This window comes from Trachemys scripta, chromosome 7, assembly GCF_013100865.1.
Source record: "Trachemys scripta elegans isolate TJP31775 chromosome 7, CAS_Tse_1.0, whole genome shotgun sequence".
In the NCBI taxonomy this organism is placed as follows: Eukaryota; Metazoa; Chordata; order Testudines; family Emydidae; genus Trachemys; species Trachemys scripta.
Window position 1 is genome coordinate 79,549,987 of NC_048304.1, and position 19,019 is coordinate 79,569,005.

Here is a 19,019-nt window from a genome sequence, read left to right on the forward strand (position 1 = left end):
CTCATCCAGGAGATGCAGTTGGTCCTATCTCTAGGGGCAGTGGAGGAGGTTCCTCTGGAGCATACGGGCGAGGGCTTCTATTCCCGGTATTTCCTAATACCGAAAGCCAAAGGCAGCTTCGGTCCTATTCTGGACCTGCGAGAGCTCAACAAGTTCATAAAGAAACCGCACGGTCTCCTTGGCCTCCATCATTCCCTCACTAGATCCAGCAGATTGGTATGCCGCCCTCGACTTGAAGTTCGCATATTTTCATATCGCAATCACTCAGCCCCACAGGAAGTACCTCAGGTTTGGGGTCAACGGTACCCACTACCAATTTACTGTCCTCCCCTTCAACCTGTCAGCAGCACCTTGAGTATTCACCAACTGCATGGCAGTCGTCGCCACACTCTTGCGGAGGCACCAGGTACAGGTGTTCCTGTACCTCAATGACTGGCTGATCAAAGGCCACTCCAGGAACCAAGTGGAGCTTCAGGTCACATTTACCAGAGCCACCTTTGAGACCCTGGATCTATTCCTAAATGAAGCGAAATCAACTGTCCCCCATCCAGAGGATAGAGTTCATAGGGGCAGTACTCGACTTGACCCAAGCCAGGGCATATCTGCCACAGGCAAGGTTTCAGGCCCCCAACAACATAATCCGAGGCATCATGCAGTTCCCCACCACTACAGTGAGAAACTGCCTGAAACTTCTCAGGCACATTGCGGTCTGTATCTATGTGGTGCAGCATGCCAGACTCAGGCCTCAACCGCTCCAGTCGTGGCTAGCATCAGAGTATCGCCCAGCCCGGGACAGTCTGGACAGGATTGTGACCCTGCCTTGCCCGGTCCTCGACTCGCTCTGGTGGTGGGTCGATGCTCAGCAGGTGTGCTCAGGGGTCCCCTTTGCTGCTCCACAGCCACCTCTGTCATTGGTGATGAACGCATCAGACTTGGGCTGAGGAGCTCATCTGGGAGACCACAGAAGTCAAGGCCCTGGTCGCAAGCAGATCTACATCTCCACATCAACGTCAGAGAGCTGAGAGTGGTTCGCCTAGCATGTCAAATATTCTGTCCTTACCTAACCGGACAATGTGCATCAATCATGACAGACAATACGACAGCAATGTTCTATTTCAACAAATCGGGGGGTGGACGCTCCTCTCCCCTGTGCCAAGAAGCCCTCATGCTGTGGGACTTCTGTGTAGAACATTCAATTCACCTGCAAGCGTCGTACCTCCCCGGGGTTCGGAATGAGCTGGCAAACCACCTCAGCAGGTCTTTCCACAGCCATGAGTGGTCCCTTCCCCCAGACATTGCAATTATCATCTTCCAGAGGTGGGGGTTTCCCCAATAGACCTCTTTGCCACGCGACACAACAAGAAGTGCCAACAGTTCTGCTCCTTCCAGAATCACAGCCCGGGCTCCAGCACGGATGTGTTCCTCCTCCATTGGGGAGGTTCTCTCCTATACACCTTTCCACCCATACCGCTCGTTCACAAGGTGCTGCTCAAGATCCGCAGAGATTGAGCTCGGGTCATACTGGTACCACCGGCTTGGCCCTGTCAGCACTGGTACACTTCCGTATTCCCTCCTAGACATGTCCATGGGAGCCCAGATTACCTTGTCGCGCTCCCCGGACCTTCTCACTCAAGATCACAGATGTCTCCAACACCCGCACCTCCATTTTACAGCGTGGAAGCTCCATGGTTAAATCTTTCCTGTTTCAGACCAGGTCAGACAGGTCTTCCTTGGCAGTAGGAAACCCTCTACGAGAGCCATGCACCTTGCCAAGTGGAAGAGATTCTCATTCTGGTCGGCGCAGCACCATTTGCCCCGTGCTGCACATTCTGGACTACCTCCTCCATCTGAAGCAGGAGGGTCTCTTGTTGTCTCCTATACGGGTACACCTAGCCGCCATCTCTGCCTTCCACCCGGGTATGCACAGCCTCTTGGTATTTGCTAACCCATGGTCAGCCGATTCCTGAAGGGGGTTCAACAGGTTATACCCTCACATCCCTGCCTGGGACCTCAACTTGGTCCTTTCGAGGTTCATAGGCCATTTTGAGCCTTTAGCAAGATGCTCCCTGCTCTACCTCTCTTACAAGGTTGCGTTTCTGGTAGCATTAACCTCGGCCAGGAGGGTGTCTGAGCTCAGGCCTTGACATCAGACCTCCCTACACCATGTTCCATAAGGACAAGGTTCAGCTCAGACCTCACCCTGCTTTCCTCCCAAAGATTGTCTCACAGTTTCACATCAACTAGGACATCTTCCTCCCGGTTTTCTACCCTAACCCTCATTTCAGCGGCAGGGAGCAGAGACTCCACTCTCTGGATGACAGCAGGGTGCTGGCCTTTTACATCGAGAGAACGAAGCCATTCAGAAAGTCGGTCCAGTTGTTTGTGGCAGTCACAGACAGGATGAAAGGTCATCTGGTTTCATGCCAACGCATCTTGTCTTAGATCATGTCCTGTATCCGCGAGTGCTACAACCTGGCAGGTGTTCCCGCAGCACCGATCACTGCACACATTACCAGGGCGCAGGCTTCATCGACAGCATTCCTGGCTCAGGTTCCCACCCAGGAAATCTGCAGAGCGGCAACGTGATCCTCCATACACACTTTCGCTGCACATTATGCGATTACCCAGCAGGCCAGAGACTAAGCACCTTCGGAAGAGCAGTACTCCAATCAGTGAACAGCTCCGACCCCAAATCCTGAACTTGGCTTGGGAGTCACCTAATTGGAATGGACATGAACAACCACTTGAAGAAAAAACGGTTACTCACTTCTTGTAACCGTTGTTCTTCGAGATGTTTTGTTCATGTCCATTCCAATACCCACCCTCCTACCCCTCTGTCGGAATAGCCAGCAAAAAGGAACTGAAGGGATGGCGGGTCGGCAGGGCTCTATATTGAGCACCATGAAGGCGTTACTCCAGGGGGCGCCCAGTCTGGCCCAACGGATGCTGCTAAGGGAAAAATCTTCCAGCCATCATGTATGTGCACGCGCCCACACCTGATTGGAATGGACATGAACAACCGTTACAAGAAGTGAGTAACCGTTTTTTCTCTGGGCTCCTTCCTACACTCCCAGTCAGGGGGTACCTGGGTTCCAGGACTGTTCGCCTTGCTGGGGTAAACGGCTAGTGGCAGCCCCAGCAGCTCCTCGGTGTCCCTGGTGTCTGGCAGCTCAGGCAGTCCCTCCGCATCTCTGGCACTGTAGCTGCCTTTGGCAGGTCCAGGCTCCAGCAGTTGGGGAGGAGATGTCCAACTCCTCCAGCAGCTCTCTCCCAACTGAGCTGGAGGGCCTGCCTTTTATATTTCCAGTTCCTGACCCACCCCTCTGCGTCCAGCGGTGCAACCACAGGTGTCCCAGTTTTGCCCACCAGGGAGCGGTCGCTGTTCTCACCCCATGCATCAGGGAGACCACACCCCCTTGCTACAGGCTTCTTGTAAACTAAATTCTAGGCAAAAATATAAATACAGATTACTATTTCAGTTACTTATATATTAATTATTTTATTAACGTTGTTAACAGTAATTTCACATTTCCACTGCAATGAATGCCAAATACTTTCAAATATTTGTCCCCAAATGTTTCTATGACAAATGGATGCTCCTGCATCTAAATTTACATTAACCTTTTATATACCTCATTCATTTAAATGGGGTAGTTAACGCTGGAACCTAAAAATAGCCAAGTAAATGACAACTATTTCACTGCTTATCACTTTAGCAGAAAGCTTCAGCTAATATGAAAGCAAACATATGATTATAGAAAACATATGAAGGAATGGAGATTTGGGTGGGAGAGGGGAGAACATGGAAGCAATTATTACGTTTGAGGTGGTGAGAGAGAGAGAGTCACTATGTAGTGGCAATATGGATGTGAACAGTATTCAGTTTGACATTTTTAGGTGTCTCCCCCCCCCCACAGCCTTGTGGGCTAGAAACTTGTTTTTAAGTCAAAGGTCAGATACTGTAACACCCATTTAATGTAAAAAAAAAATACTGGTTACTGAACTTGATAGAGAAAAAATGACAAAAAGGGGCATACATGTACACTAAATGAACTCAATAGCTCTCCGCTGTACATGTGGTGCATCCCAGTCTATCTGTGCCAAAATAGTAATTATTATGGGCCCAATATAATTTACAAATATATCAATAAAAGTCAAAGCAAATTACCATATCTGCTTTTTACAATTGTCCTCCCTTGCAAACGGTTAAATAGTCTTAGCTCTTACCACAGTGAAAAACAAAACACTTCTGCAGTTCTTAATGCTGTATTTACATTACATAGCCCCTTACTTTCCCAAATTGAGCTTCCAAGATTAGTTTTATACTCTAGAATGTTCCCATCATGCCTCCCTCTTAAATGGCACTTACTCCTCTTCCTTACAATTCACACATTCTTACACTATTTAGAACCATTAAAGAGGATTGTAGAGGATTTTTGGATAGACAGATAAAGGAAAAGGAAGCAGTGGTTGCTGCAAACTGACCACAACAAAAGGTACCTTCTTATCCCGTTACCACTGTAGGCTTTTCTCTAATAGTGCAGCAGTACAAAGCAAACATTTCCTACTGATATCCCCAACTATTCCTTTAACTTAAAAGGTAGTGGTATGTTTTGGGGAACACAGGAAGAGGATTGAGAGAAGCAAACTTCTAGGTCACTTTGTAACAGTGTTTTCCAAACTTTTGAGAGCTGAGCCCTCCTTCAGGAAAATGATACCACATATGTCAGTGTTCTTGACTGTAAGGCCCGCGAGCCAGCGGTAGCTCCCATCAACGGGAATCTCCGGCAGCATAGCAGGGTTGCCGCTAAGGCTCCCTTCCTGCTCCGGCCCCACGTCACTTCCGGAAGCAGCCAGCATGCCCCCGCGGTCCTGGGGGTTGGAGGAAGCAGAGATCTCTGTGCGCTGCTCCTACCTGAAAGCACCGCCCCGCAGTTTCCATTGGCTGGAAGCGGGGAACTGTGGCCAATGGGAGTTGCGAGGGCAGTGCCTTCAGAGAAGGACAGCGCGCAGAGCCACGTGCCCCCCAGGGGCTGCAGGGGCGCGTTGGCCCCTTCTGGGAGCGGCGTGGGGCCAGAGCCGCCCGAAGTAAGTGCCGCCCTCTTCAATGGGCAGGTTCTGAATAGCTCTGCAGCATTAAGACCAGGAGTAGCATGAGTACTGCAGGCCCAGCGATGCTGGACCAGCATTTCTCTTCCACCACCCAACCTGCAGCCTCCCGGGACCAGCCCCCCATACTTCCTCCTGCAGCCCAAGTCCCTGCCCCAGCCCTGAACCCCCTCCAAGAGCCAGCCAAAAAAACGGGAGACATACATTCTTTGGAAGATGAAAATCAAAACACACTTTCGCTCATCCAGTTTTTAAAGTAAGTTTTGCATTATTCTGCTCTTAAAAAGTTTACTCGAATAGGTGCCTTGTTACTTTCATATATTTTCCTGGTTATTATTTTATAAAAGGAGTATTGTTTTATTGTACAAGTAGACTTTGTTTTAGTTACACGAGTGGCTCTGTAACATTACATCATTAAGGAGTTGTAAGCAATGTATTAATTTAGTAGTTGATGTGGCTCTCACATTGAGGGTTTTTTGCCAAAGTGGCCCCCACTTAAAAAATAGTGAAGTGCAGTGACGTATGTCCTTCTTCAACCTTACTATGTGCTGGTAAAAGGGCTGCCAGTCTTAATGTATACATCTATGCCAGTTAGTCTTTCCGTATCTCCTCAAGGGGTCAACCCTACATGTTGGAAAACATTGATTTATAGACCCACAAGCTTGTCCCTTCTCCTTATTATCCCAGGCCACACTGCTACAAAGAACATTTTTACGTTGTGCAACCTTGGCTTGTGTTGCACTATAACCACTCTGATTTTCGGTTGAGAGTATATATCAATACCCTTCCTCCCGACAAGTGAGTCTTCTACATAACAGGGCTTTGGGGATGTATCTAAATACTATCAGCTGTAGCATACTCTGCCAACAGAAGCACAAAAAGTTGGCTGGGCAGAGCTAGGCTTAACTGTGCAAATGATTGATTTCAAAGAACTACTGGGAATCTTATCTGTAAAATAGTTTGACAAATATATAAAGCACACACACACACTCTCTCTCTCTCTTTCTCTTTAAAAGAACTAACATATAAGTGTTACATACAAAGAACTCTTAATAAAAGCAGATGAAGGTGTAACAAGCAAGTATTTGTCCAGCAAATGGCACTATCTACAATAGATGGGCAGAAAACCTTCAACCACGGGAAAAAGGTTGGAAGAGATTTGTTTCAAAATCTAATGTTCCTAATGCTAATGCTCCCTATTACTACCACTTCCTACTCTTCCCTTCCTCCTCAAGCTACCACCACCATACATATTGCATTCAGGTGCTGAACTGGGCCAGCTGGCAATGACTCAGAAACCGTTCCTTTTCCATCGCAACAAAAATATTGAGCTTCAGAATTTAAGCTTCCATTGTTTACAACACAGTCTATATCCCTTACGGCTGCAAAAATATACCCCCTAACAACTTCAAATAGTCAATCCAAATGGAACCAATTCAGTAATGCCTACCTGAGATTTCAGGCATCCTAATAAGGGGTTTACTCTGAACCCTAAACTGTGGGAATTTTAATGTCAACATTGTTGACAATTTCACCACTGATCAGGGTATGCCAGGAAAAAGAATCAGATTATGAAGATATGCACAATCACAATAAGTAGCATAATGGCATTCTGGCATCATAAGTGGGTGGAGATTGACTACACAATTCCACCCCACCCCAATCATGCAGATTTCATAAATATTCTCCCCAGAAACAAGTCCTTTCAACTACAGTACTATAGTGTCACTATACACTTTGCATTCTCATTTGTCAAGAATATCTTCCTTCTCTTTTAAAAAAAAATAAGGGAATTCTATAAGGATAAATGTCACTAATTTAATTGTATCACAAAAGTACTGGTAAAAGTCAAACAGATATCCCCCCTGAGCAATCAACAAGCTTCTGTATTTTCATTTTATTCAGACAGTAAGAGTAGAACAGAATCAAAATATTAACGCAGAACAAGTCTATTAATATAATTCATAAACATATTTGAAAAAAGTGAATGGAAAATAAAAAATAACCAACATCTGCCTAGGTGATGTCTTGTTTTCCAGAACCTCACCTCTCATTTCAAAACTGAAAAGTCTCCAGCTGTTATGGTTGTTTGAAAACATGCACTAAGTACAACTGATGCAGAATCATCTGTCCATTTGTACAGAACATGAAACAATAGCTCAAGTTGTGAGCTGCATATTCATCTCATCTCAATAGGTTTTAATCTAAATGCAGTGATGATACTGTACTCAACACGTAGAAGTAATAGTATATTATGAAGTAATGCAGTCTCCTTGTACTGACATTTCACTGGAGATGCATCTACACTTTACACTCTTTACGGCAGCATGCAGAGGATATATTTATTATACTGCTAGCAGTGTAGACAGCATGGCTGAGACAAGTACAGTACAGACACACACACAAACACACCCCTGAACCCTGTGGGTTAGTACCCTACACGGTTCTCTACACACCAAAGCAATGCCTCCCCTGTGTACATTGCTATTTGTAGCACTGTGGAGTGTCGTCCCCCCCCCACCACAGGGAAAGCTCTAAATGGCTCCCCATTGAGCCTTTCCCTGCCACACGAAAAGGCTCTGGTGCAGGGCAGGCAAAAGGAAAAGGTTTGGCAGCTCCGTACTGCTGGAGCCTTTCCCCTCTGCCGCCTCTTTGCCAGAGCTTTTCCTTGCCACAGTGAGAAGCTCTAACAGCGAAAAGCTGCTTGAGCTTTTTTCCGCTTCCTCCCCCTATGACAGTCCCACTGACACAAGTAGCTACATACCACAGCGGGGACACAGCCTTCTTTTCACTGAGACATGTAGCTACACATACCCTGCCACCAGTGGAATGCAGTGTAGACATAGTCTTTGTTGCCATGAGAGGTGAACATGGGAGAGTGCCACCACTAATTTTTCCCATAGTCAAGAAGGAACTACATCCAAATAGCACAGCAGGGAATCTGATCCCCACTGAGGGAGAGCCAAGCCCAAGGAACCCAGCAGAGAAGCTTCCATCTTTTGTAGTATCCTCTCACTAACAGGTATCTAGTACATTTTTCAAGTCTTACTACCACAGATATCCATCATCATCTAGGACATATCACACTGCTATGTGGCACATCCATAAACAGACCAATATTAAAGAGAACTGAGGTAACAAAGTCCTGAAAACCACAAAGACTTTTTTAAACCACAACCTTACCCAATTATGTTAGCAACCATCAAGCAATTTGGTATTGTTTTACCTTGCTCAACTGGCTTTAAAACTATGATTCATCATCTGCTCTGTCCAACATTAATAGTTTTTATTTGAAGCTTTTCCTGCAATTGACACTTAATAATAAAAAAAAAATATATGGAGCTATACCTATCTCATAGAAATGGAAGGGACCCTGAAAGGTCATCGAGTCCAGCCCCCTACCTTCACTAGCAGGACCAAGTACTGATTTTGCCCCAGATCCCTAGGTGGCCCCCTCAAGAATTGAACTCACAACCCTGGTTTAGCAGTCCAATGCTCAAACCACTGAGCTATCCCTCCCCCGCAAAGAACATGCGCACCAGGTGAGGCTCAAACTCACAACTTCGGCAAAAGTACCAGTATATTGCTAGTCCAAATTCCCTCAGATCTCAACAGCTGTTAATTTTTAGAAGCTAAAACTTAAACAAGGAAAAACAAAATCAGATTCTAATTTGTATTAGGTAAAATTTGCTTTAAAAAACAAACATTTTCCTCAAATACTCCATTTCTCAACTTAATTTTATTAGTAAGTTTAGTAAAAGACTCAAATGCAGGACCCTACCTAAAATCAAAAGTGAAATGCCACATTAACACTGACACATGGCAAAAACCACAGTCACAGAAATATGCGTCTGAACTTTAAAGTACAGCAAAGTTATTGTCCATCAGGAAAAGTGAGCAAAAGAGAGGAGAGTGCACAATTTACAGGAACAGGGAAGTCTGGGGGTATGCATGTACTACGGGACTAATATGGGCATGGCTTGAGAGCTGTAGCCATGCCAGTATAACCCAGTAACGTAGATGCAACCTACACCAATGGAAGGGGGTTTTCCTTTGGTGTAGGTATGCAACCCCTCCAAACAACAGTAGTTATGTTGATGGAAGAAAGCATTCTTCCATCAACCTACCTGTATCTACACTAGAGATTAAATTCACATAGCTACGTCAGTCAGAGGTATGGATTTTTCACACCCCTGAAAAACAGTGATGTCGACATAAGTTTCGAGTGTAGACAGGTGTGGGAAAATACAGCTTTGTATATCATGTAGTCATGCTTAGCCACATCTTTAGCAAAAAAAACTTTTCAGCATGAGGAGCATTTCTACAAAATGCCTTTTTAAATTTCTATAATTCTGTGTCCTAATCAGGTTTACATTTTATACTACAAAATTTTGTACATTTGTATTCTGTTAGATACACTGGAGAGGATAAAGACATGCAAAGCCCACCACCGCTCTTCAAGAAACTAATAGAAAATATTAATTTCAACACAATTTTTTTCCACATACCACTTGACATGATAACCAAAAAATGCATGTCAGAAGTTCCATCAGAACTGTTATTGTACCTTTTCCCTAACAATGTTTTGTTAATTATTCCGTAAATACCAAAGTCACAGAAAAAACCTCTACATGCTTAAGTAGTACTTTTACAAATCTTTGGAGGTACTCGCCATGCCCTCCCCCCAAAGAAATTAAATGTTTTCCTTTTACTTGCCGGCTTATTTGTTGCCTTGGTGATAGATACAGAAAGTTACCACATCTGCTTATCTTAAAAACACTATTCCCAGGAGACTCAAGTTACTGGATTCTTGATTTCATGTTGTCCAACACTGCCATATAGAAATGGTATCAAAATATGTTGGTGTACTAAATGCACAGCTTTAGAAATCAGAAAAAAAAAAACAGCAGATTTCACTATAAATTCACTACAATTTATAGTCTTATAAAAAAAAAAGATCACCTCGCACATGACCTTTTTAAAGAGGCACCCTCAACATTAAAAACCTATTTCCTAGTTTCTCATGTGTGTAGAGAAAAGTATTTTTCAAATAGGAAAATGAGACTGCAAAGACACAAAAACTGGCAGAACCCGGGGCAAATGTCACTGTAACCAAAAAACTACTTTTAACTTTAATGGTGACCGGTTTCAGAGTGGTGGCCCTGTTAGTCTGTATCAGCAAAAACAATGAGGAGTCCTTGTGGCACCTTAGAGACTATTTGGGCATAAGCTTATGCTCCTTGTTTTAACTTTAAGTTTGTTTTTAATTTGACTAGATGTGAAATTGACATTGTGCCTTCAAATACTTACTTTTTACAGTAACAGAACTTGGGAAGATAAGTATATTTACTCTCGCAGACATTTTCTGTTAAATCCTGCTAATATTGATTCAACTAGTATTCTGAAAACTGTGCCCTCAAAATCAACTGCTACTTGCAGCAAAGAGCAGATAGGTCATAGGGTGTTGACTCCACTTCCTTGCTGCTTCTGCAGGTTTCCAGAATCATCACTACAAACAGCCAGGAAGCCTTTAAAAGCACCTGAAAATGAGGCAGAGCCTTCCTAGCTACCTCTACTAGCAGAAAAACAGGTCACAAAAGAGCCTCTCTCACAGAAGCACCAGGAGCAGAACATTAAAACAAATTAAATCTTTTCCTTTTTTCTCCCATGTAATCAAATGCTGCTGTTACCACAGGACTATTCCAAATTCACAAATGGAAGGTGAAGTGATCTATGACACTACTGATCTGTGGTTCACACCACAAAAAAGTTTGAGAACCACTGCTTAAAGAAGTTCACCAGACCCTTAAAAAAAAAAAAACACTAAAATTAATTGTTGAGGTTAGAAGAGTACTTTTACATTAGAGTTGTACGTATACTAGATGAAATGTGTACTAAACACCCTGTAAAAACATGAACTACGAAGTACATTTTGGAAAAACCAGGGTTCCAAATGTTGGGCAAGAGGAAGAGGTGTGCACTGCAGAGACAACATGCTCATTTTCCAAGCCACTGATGCCAGAAGTATAGCAACCACTGCCAGATGGTTTGGCCATCCTCCATGCCAGTGGTACAGTAAACATTGCAGCCAGTATGGGAAAATGGAAGAAGGGGAAAATTCCATAAAATAATGGGGACAAGACAATGCAATACTTTTTACTTTTACTCAGTCTCTGGCTTTAAAATATTCTATTTTACACAGTTCATTCATTCTGTTCTATACAAGCTAGTATTTTTTTTTTTTTTAAGATTTCAATGTAGCTGATAAGAGATGTGAATTATCACACTCAATGACTCAATGAAGGGGGGGGAGGGGGAAGAGGCCACCCTCCTGGGCCATAGACAAAGTTGGTGTTTGGTCTCTCCAGGGTTCTAGGAAGCAGGGTGCTGGGCCCAAGGGCCGGACCTAGGGGTACCACTGAGGAAGAGCAGGGAGAGCAGCTGCTCCAGCGACCCCAGGAATCCAACCTGAGCACAGAGGATAGGCTCCAAGTGGATCCCAGGGTTTCTTTACAGAGCCACACCTTCACAATAGTGCCATGATTGTCCCCCTGCATGTCAGTCACCACAGTCTGGGTGGGAGAGGGCTCCCCTCACAAAATTTCACATGCCTGCACCCAGGAGCACCAACCCAGGTGAGCAGAGAAGAGGGTGCCTGGAGGGGGAGGGTCACAGAACAGGGAACCCCCTCCACATGGCCCCCCTCCCTCTCTCTGCAGTTGGGGGACTTCACCCACCTACCACCCAAGGGCTAGCACATCAGGTGGTGACAACGGATTGGGCAACTCCACATCCCCAGAAGTATGGTTCCAGGGGAGAGCTTGCTGAAACATAGAACAGAGTTTGACTGAGGGATGGGGGTGCTGCCAGGTAATTGAAAGCTGAGGCACTGCCAGGTGATTTGGGAGTATATGGAAGATTGCATTACTGAGTAGTATAATAATCACAACAAATTAACCCAAAATAGACTGATATTTACATTTTAACCTTCAAAGAAATCCAAAAGCCAGGAGCCTAAGCAAACCCTGAACCCCTGGTACAAGTCCTCCTCCCCACACACAGAAATCTGAAATGGCCTCCCTGGCCAAAGCCCAGGAGGAACTGTCGACCCTGCTCCAGGCCATGCTGGTCACTGACAGCTTTAATCACAGCATCTTCCCCATCCAAGGACTGGTCGCAAGTCAGAGAAACCACCTAGTCCTTGGAAATGGAAAAAAAGCAGTGACTGAAGCAGTCAGCAACCAGCACAGCCTGGAGCAGCAGAAGCTCCTCTTCCTGGTGTTCTGGTCCCGCAGACCCATCTCCCTGCTTCTCAGAACCACAGAACACCATCTCCTTATGCTTCCATGCCCATTCCAGAATTAGAGCAGAGGGCTCAGCGAGGACATACATGTGCTGAACTCCCTCCTTTGGAAAATTCTGGTTGCACCCTTGTAGACTCATAGGCAGTAGGAGGCCCTTATCCCATTTTAAATCTCATGTAGAAAGTTGTTTAATTAGGTCAAGGCTCCTTAACACTGAGAATTTTGAAGCTGCATTTAATCTTTTTTAAATAGCTATTTAAAACTGATTTGATTTCTTATCAGTAAATACAGAAATTTCAACTACACATACATTTTGGAATTTAGCTATAAATAAAGTAATCATTTCCATTTCATGAAGCACATCAGGCCTTGAAAATTCATTTGTCCGTAGCAAGTATGGTACAGATAGTAGTGTATGAACTTTTCATTTTAAAAAAATTTTTTGTCCCACATAATTGCAAAGGGTCTTACAAATGTGAATTGACGCAGTGTTGCCTTCTTAAGCCCCGGGACAGCTCTAGTGCTTCAGCAGGGTTCATAGCTCACAGAGGGTAGGCCAGCCCGAAATCAATCTGTTACTATTCAGAACACAGTATGCAGTGATGAAATTACCAAAAAGCATTTCAATTTCACTCTGCTAATGAGTAGCAGCAGGATCTGGAGCTATTCACAGGGAAGACCACCTAAAAATGGAGGCTGTGGAAGGATTAGAAATGCAGCCAAATGGTAATGGAGGCAGGGAAGACACAGAAATGCCCATTGGAAGAGGGGTTTCATGTATTTCAAACACCAGCTAGTCAGAGGATTGGCCTACATTTAAGACATATGTTTATCATAGCTACATTGGTTAGGGGAGTGAAAAAAGAACCCTCTGATCAACATAGCTATGCTAACCAAACCTCCAATGTAAACACAGCTCTTACATCAGAAGAGGGCTTCTGTCTACATAGCTAATGTCCTTCAGAGAGATGGTGTTCCTACACGGACAGAAAATCCTCCTTTGGTCAGTGTAGGTTACCTCTACAAGAGGGAGCTATGCCGGCATAGTATGTCCACACTGCTGAGCCTTATGTGACATATTAATTACAAGTGTAAAGAAAAATCAATCAAGATATGTGCCTAACACACATAAACAACCCTACCGTCTTCTTACTGTAACCTTTGTTCTCTTCTTCTCCCCTCACTTGCACCTTGGGTCTTTGTATTCATTTGTACCTTATCCCTAAATTGTAAAACAGGTATCATGAATTCTGTACATTCTGTAAAGCACATAGAGAGAAGGATAGTCCAATGATGTGCCAGTCTGAGACCTGAGAGACGTGAGTTTAATTCCCAACTCTGCCACAGACTTCCTGTGACGCTTTATACAAGTCACCTTATTCTGTGCCTCAGTATCCTGTCTGTAAAATGGGATGTGAGGATAAATACATTAAAAGATGAAGCCTTAGTAATGTGCAGTAATGAGAACATATAAATATTTACAACAGATAGCACCTAGCACATTTTGGGCACTATATAAGACATAAAAGATAAATCCCCTTTTAAAAAAAAAAGTCTATGGACTGCACTTTCCCCTATTCACCACAGTTTTGTCCCACAGTTTACAACTGGTATAAGACTCTGGCTAGTAGCAGTTGGTACATTTTTCATTATGTTGCCCAAAATGTTTATATATACATAATTAAATATATGTTCTACAAAACCACCTTTTAAATGTGCTTTAAAAAACAAAATCCTTATATAACATACATCTAGAGAACTTTATGGTGTCATACAAAACCAACTGATATCAGAAAGACTAAGACCATAACACAAAGTTTGAAAATTTAAAACATTTCACAAAGAAGAGGAAGGGACAAATGACATACAGTTGTGAATTAAAGTATCTAAACTAGAAAAATCTAGAAACTATGGTAATGACAACAGTGTTTAAGTGTAAATGCTTCTACTTATACAAATAAAGCTAAACCCTGGGATGAACAAAGGCAAGCACTGATTACTTTAGCAGACCACTTTTTCCCCCCCACCATTTGAAGCAATCAATAACCTCTAAAACAACAGATATTTTGGTTTACCTGATTTTTCATATAAAAGAAGAAATTACACTTATGACAGTTTTTAAATCTTGAATTGCTGTACTATATCAATAGCACTCGGGAACTGCACAACGCAGTTCGGTGATTTTCTATATGTACAGAAATAACTTATATAGTCATGATGTTTAACCAAGTGCACATTTAGATGCTCAAAATAATATAAAATATGCAACCGTACAGTTGCAACAGTACCAATGCACATATTACTAGAATCTGGAATTTACAAATAAAAAGATGAGTTTTCTACAGCACACAAACTCCATTTTACAGATTATGTATTCATAACACTAACCCAAGGAAATCCTGCTTGTGTTTTTTCCCCCAGCAAGAATGTGTCTCAACACAACAGAATATATTCTTGCTTGTTCTCTCCTTCCACGCACATTCCTACACCCCTTAGGGAAACAATTACAACAAAACAGACAAGGAAAGGAAATAATTCAACATAATCTTTTATTTTTATTACAAAAGTATTTTTAAACCTGTCACTTAACATTAAATAAAAACAGCTTTTACAGGGCATTGTACTATGAATATTCAAGCTGAGTAAAAATATAATTGTTTCTTAGACCTATCAGATGAAAGGGCTGGTTATTTTCACTCCACAGAGAAGCTAAGTTTTTACCATTTCCCAGTAACATATAAATTTGAAGAACTAAAATTATCAGCCATATCTTCCATGCAAAGAGAATAAGTCTAATCAATGCCACCTCCTCTGTCGTCCTCACATATGCTAAACACATACACAACAGAAGTCTTCCATTAATATCGGGATGCCGATCTCTCTGGGGAAGCGAAAGAAACCTTTACCCCAATCTCGATCCCTAAATTATGGCACCTTCTTGCTACTGCATTCAGGATAATTTCTATGATTCGTGATCCACGTCAACCTGATTGATTCTCCACCACACACCACGGTGTGTGCAGCAGGGAGAAGAGGCTGACATGTACTTCCATGCTACAGAGAGCACAGGGGGGAGGGTGTGTTTACCACTGCACTCCGTACCCCACCTTAGGTGCCTAGCGAGAGGAAAAGACAGGCTGTGTCATACCCTCTTGTCTGCAAGCAGAGGGGGCGTCCTCTGACCACTCCCACATCTGCTACCCCTCACACCGAGCAGGGCCCCAGCTAGGGGGAACGAGGACACCCCACTGCCCAAGCCTCAGGATCTGACTGAGCACTGCCCTACAGAGAGAGCAGGCGACGCCTGCACCTCCCCCCTCGGACCCTCCCAACGCCTGCTGAGCAGGGCCCCGCGGGGGTGACCGGGCCCCCCGTCGCGCAGAGGGGGCACGCAGGGGGCAGGGTCTGGGGCCGGTCTCTTACCGCCAGCTCGGGGCTGTGCGAATCCCGGTGGGACACGGCGCGGATGACCCCAGCTCGCCAGCGCCCGCTCTCCCCGCGCTCCGGCGGCTCCTCTTCGCCGCCCCCGACACACAGGAACCGCTTCCCCACCAGCTCCGGCCGCGTCTCCACCACCGCCATGGCCGCCGCCGCACAGGCACCGCACCAGCCACCCAGCCCTCTCCTCTACGGGCCGCCCATGCCGAGAGGCCGGCTGAGCCGAGGGGAGCAGGGCTGTCTCTGCGGCTGGCTACGTCCGTCCCCCTCGCCCGCTCCGAGCCGGGCGCCCCGGGCAGCTCCGCCGCCGCGATCAGCCTGACACAAACACACGGAGGGGAGGGGGCGGGGGGAGCCGGTCTCTCACCGCCGCGCTGCAGCCCCGACCACTCCGCCCACACAGCCCACTGCCATGGAGACCGACACCACGCGCCGTCTCCCTCCGCCAGACAGCGCGAGCGAGGAGTGGGCGGGAGGAACTACTACTGCATGGGAAAGAGTCCGGCCCCAGAATTTGCTGCTTTGCTGGAACTGAGCATGCTCAGTACCATCAGCTGTAGCCACTGCCCTGGCTCTGCCCTCCCTGGGGATTGCAGGCTGCTCCCTGCTGTTTACAGGGGCAGAGGGGTGAATCGGAGCGGGTCGGGCAGGGTCTATGCGGGGATAGACTGGCGGCACGGAAGGGACAAGCAGAGGAAGGGGGACGGAGGGGGGTTTAGGGACACAGTCGGGATCGGGGGTAGGAGCCGGGGTTGAGAACGGGTAGGGGCGCTGCCAGATGGGGTCCGAGGGGAGCCTCGGGCTAGGGAGGATCCCAGGGGGAGTTACCCGTCCAGAGCAGGGTGAGCGGTCGCCAGTGGCAGCAAAAATAGGGTGTGGGGCGCAGCGCGGCGTCCCCACCCGGCGCGGCAGGACGGTGCCGCTCAGCTCCCGCTTCCCAGGGCTGTGTTCTTAGAGGCGTGGTGCCTCCCAGTGCCTAGACACAGCAGCGCTTCCCTATCTGCTATGATGCATTGAGCTGCTAAAACAGACTTGATTTAATCAAATACTTGACATACACCCCCTCTGAAAATTATAATTGTCTTACTTGTTTTTAATCTTTAAAGGAATCCCTTATCCATTTATATGTCTGCATAAAGCCTCATAGCAGTTCACAAATGTGTCTTAACTATTATTATTCTCCATGCCTGAATTGGACTGTCTTTATCTTGACATCCACTGTAAATGTAGGTTAATGCTTCTTTAAATTATTTATTTTTAATATGCTATTTCGATTACTCTTAGCACTTAATCATCTACTTTTGTGGAGATGGATCGGATGTCATTGTGCTATTTAATTGATATTTTCAACACCAGACACTCATTGAATACATCAGTAGTTTCCAAGATCTTCCACCATCACATCTCACACTGTTTCTGGTATAGCACTTCATATTTGTATGGCAACATGAGTTTTTCATTCTCGATTTTTGTTCTTTTTTCAGGCACATTTGCACTGTAAAAGTGATAAAAGAAATAGTAGAGACAAGTACTATAGTGTGATCTCTTTATCATGAAAGTGCAACTTACAAATGTAGATTATTTTTTGTTACATAACTGCATTCAAAAACAAAACAGCATAAAACTTTAGAGCCTACAAGTCCACTCAGTCCTACTTATTCAGCCAATTGCTAAGACAAACAAATTTGTTTACATTTACTGGAGATAATACCTGTTTCTTAGCCCTGATCTACACTGGGGGGGTTGATTGATCTAAGATACGCAACTTCAGCTACAAGAATAGCGTAGCTGAAGTCAACATATCTTAGATCGACTTACCTCGCGTCCTCACGGCGCGGGTTCGACTGCCGCCGCTCCCCCATCAACTCCGCTTCCGCCTCTCAGCAGTGGTGGAGTTCCGGAGTCAACAGCAGAGCGATCGGGGATAGATTTATCGCATCTACACTAGACGCGATAAATCGATCCCCGATAGATCAATCACTACCCGCCAATCCGGCGGGTAGTGAAGACCTGCCCTTATTTACAATGTCACCTGAAAGTGAGAACAGGCGTTCGCATGGTACTTTTGTAGCCGGCATTGCAAGGTATTTACATACCAGATATGCTAAACATTCATATGCCTCTTCATGCTTGGACAACCATTCCAGAGGACATGCTTCCATGCTGATGATTGTTTTAAAAAATGTGTTAATTAAATGTGTGACTGAACTCCTTGGAGGAGAATTGTATGTCTCCTGCTCCATAGTTTTACCCGCATTCTGCCATATATTTTGTATTATGGTAGTCTAGGATGACGACCCAGCATATGTTGTTTGATTTAAGAACACTTTCACTGCAGATTTAACAAAACACAAAGAAGGTTCCAATATCAAATTTCTAAAGATAGCTACAGCACTCAACCCAAAGTTTAAGAATTTGACGTGCCTTCCAAAATCTGAGAGGGACGAGGTGTGGAGCATGCTTTCAGAAGTCTTAAAAGAGCAACGCTCTATGCAGAAACTACAGAACCCAAACCACCAAAAAAGAAAATCAACCTTCTGTTGCTGGCATTTGAATCAGATGATGAAAATGAACATGCGTCGGTCCACACTGCTTTGGATCGTTATCGAGCAGTACCCGTCATCAGCATGGATGCATGTCGGAATGGTAGTTGAAGCATGAAGGGACATATAAATCTTTAGCGCATCTGGCACGTAAATATCTTGTGACGCCAGCTACAACAATGCCATGCAAACGCCTATTGTCACTTTCAGATGACATTGTAAACAAAAAGGGGGCAGCAATATCTCCTGCAAATGTAAATAAATTTGTTTGTCTGAGTGATTGGCTGAACAAGAAGTAGGACTAAGTAGACTTGTAGGCTATAAAATTTTACATTGTTTTATTTTTGAATGCAGTTATTTTTTGTACATAATTCTATATTGTTAATTCAACTTTCATGATAAAGAGATTGCACTACAGTACTTGTATTAGGTAAATTGAAAACTACTATTTCTTTTGTTTTTTACAGCACAAATATTTGTAATCAAAAATAAATATAAAGTGAGCACTGTACTCTTTGTATTCTGTGTTGTAATTGAAATCAATATATTTGAAAATGTAGGAAACATCCACAAATATTTAAATAAATGGTAGTCTATTATTGTTTAACAGCGCAATTAATCGCAA

General features: G+C 44.6%; 1 protein-coding gene across 3 annotated transcripts in view; it reads right to left on the bottom strand.

The window, feature by feature from the left end:
- The window catches only part of JMJD1C (jumonji domain containing 1C), a 349,289-nt gene extending 333,088 nt beyond the window's left edge, over window positions 1-16,201 (bottom strand). For 2 of the 3 annotated variants that reach the window (XM_034776021.1, XM_034776020.1), the window contains exon 1: window positions 15,837-16,196. In XM_034776021.1, the coding sequence (XP_034631912.1) occupies window positions 15,837-15,995 (159 nt within the window). In that variant the 5' untranslated portion in view covers window positions 15,996-16,196. Of the gene's footprint in view, window positions 1-15,836 lie in introns of all 3 variants that reach the window. The other variant, XR_004646490.1, reaches the window with a different exon arrangement.
- Window positions 16,202-19,019: the final 2,818 nt, after the last annotated feature.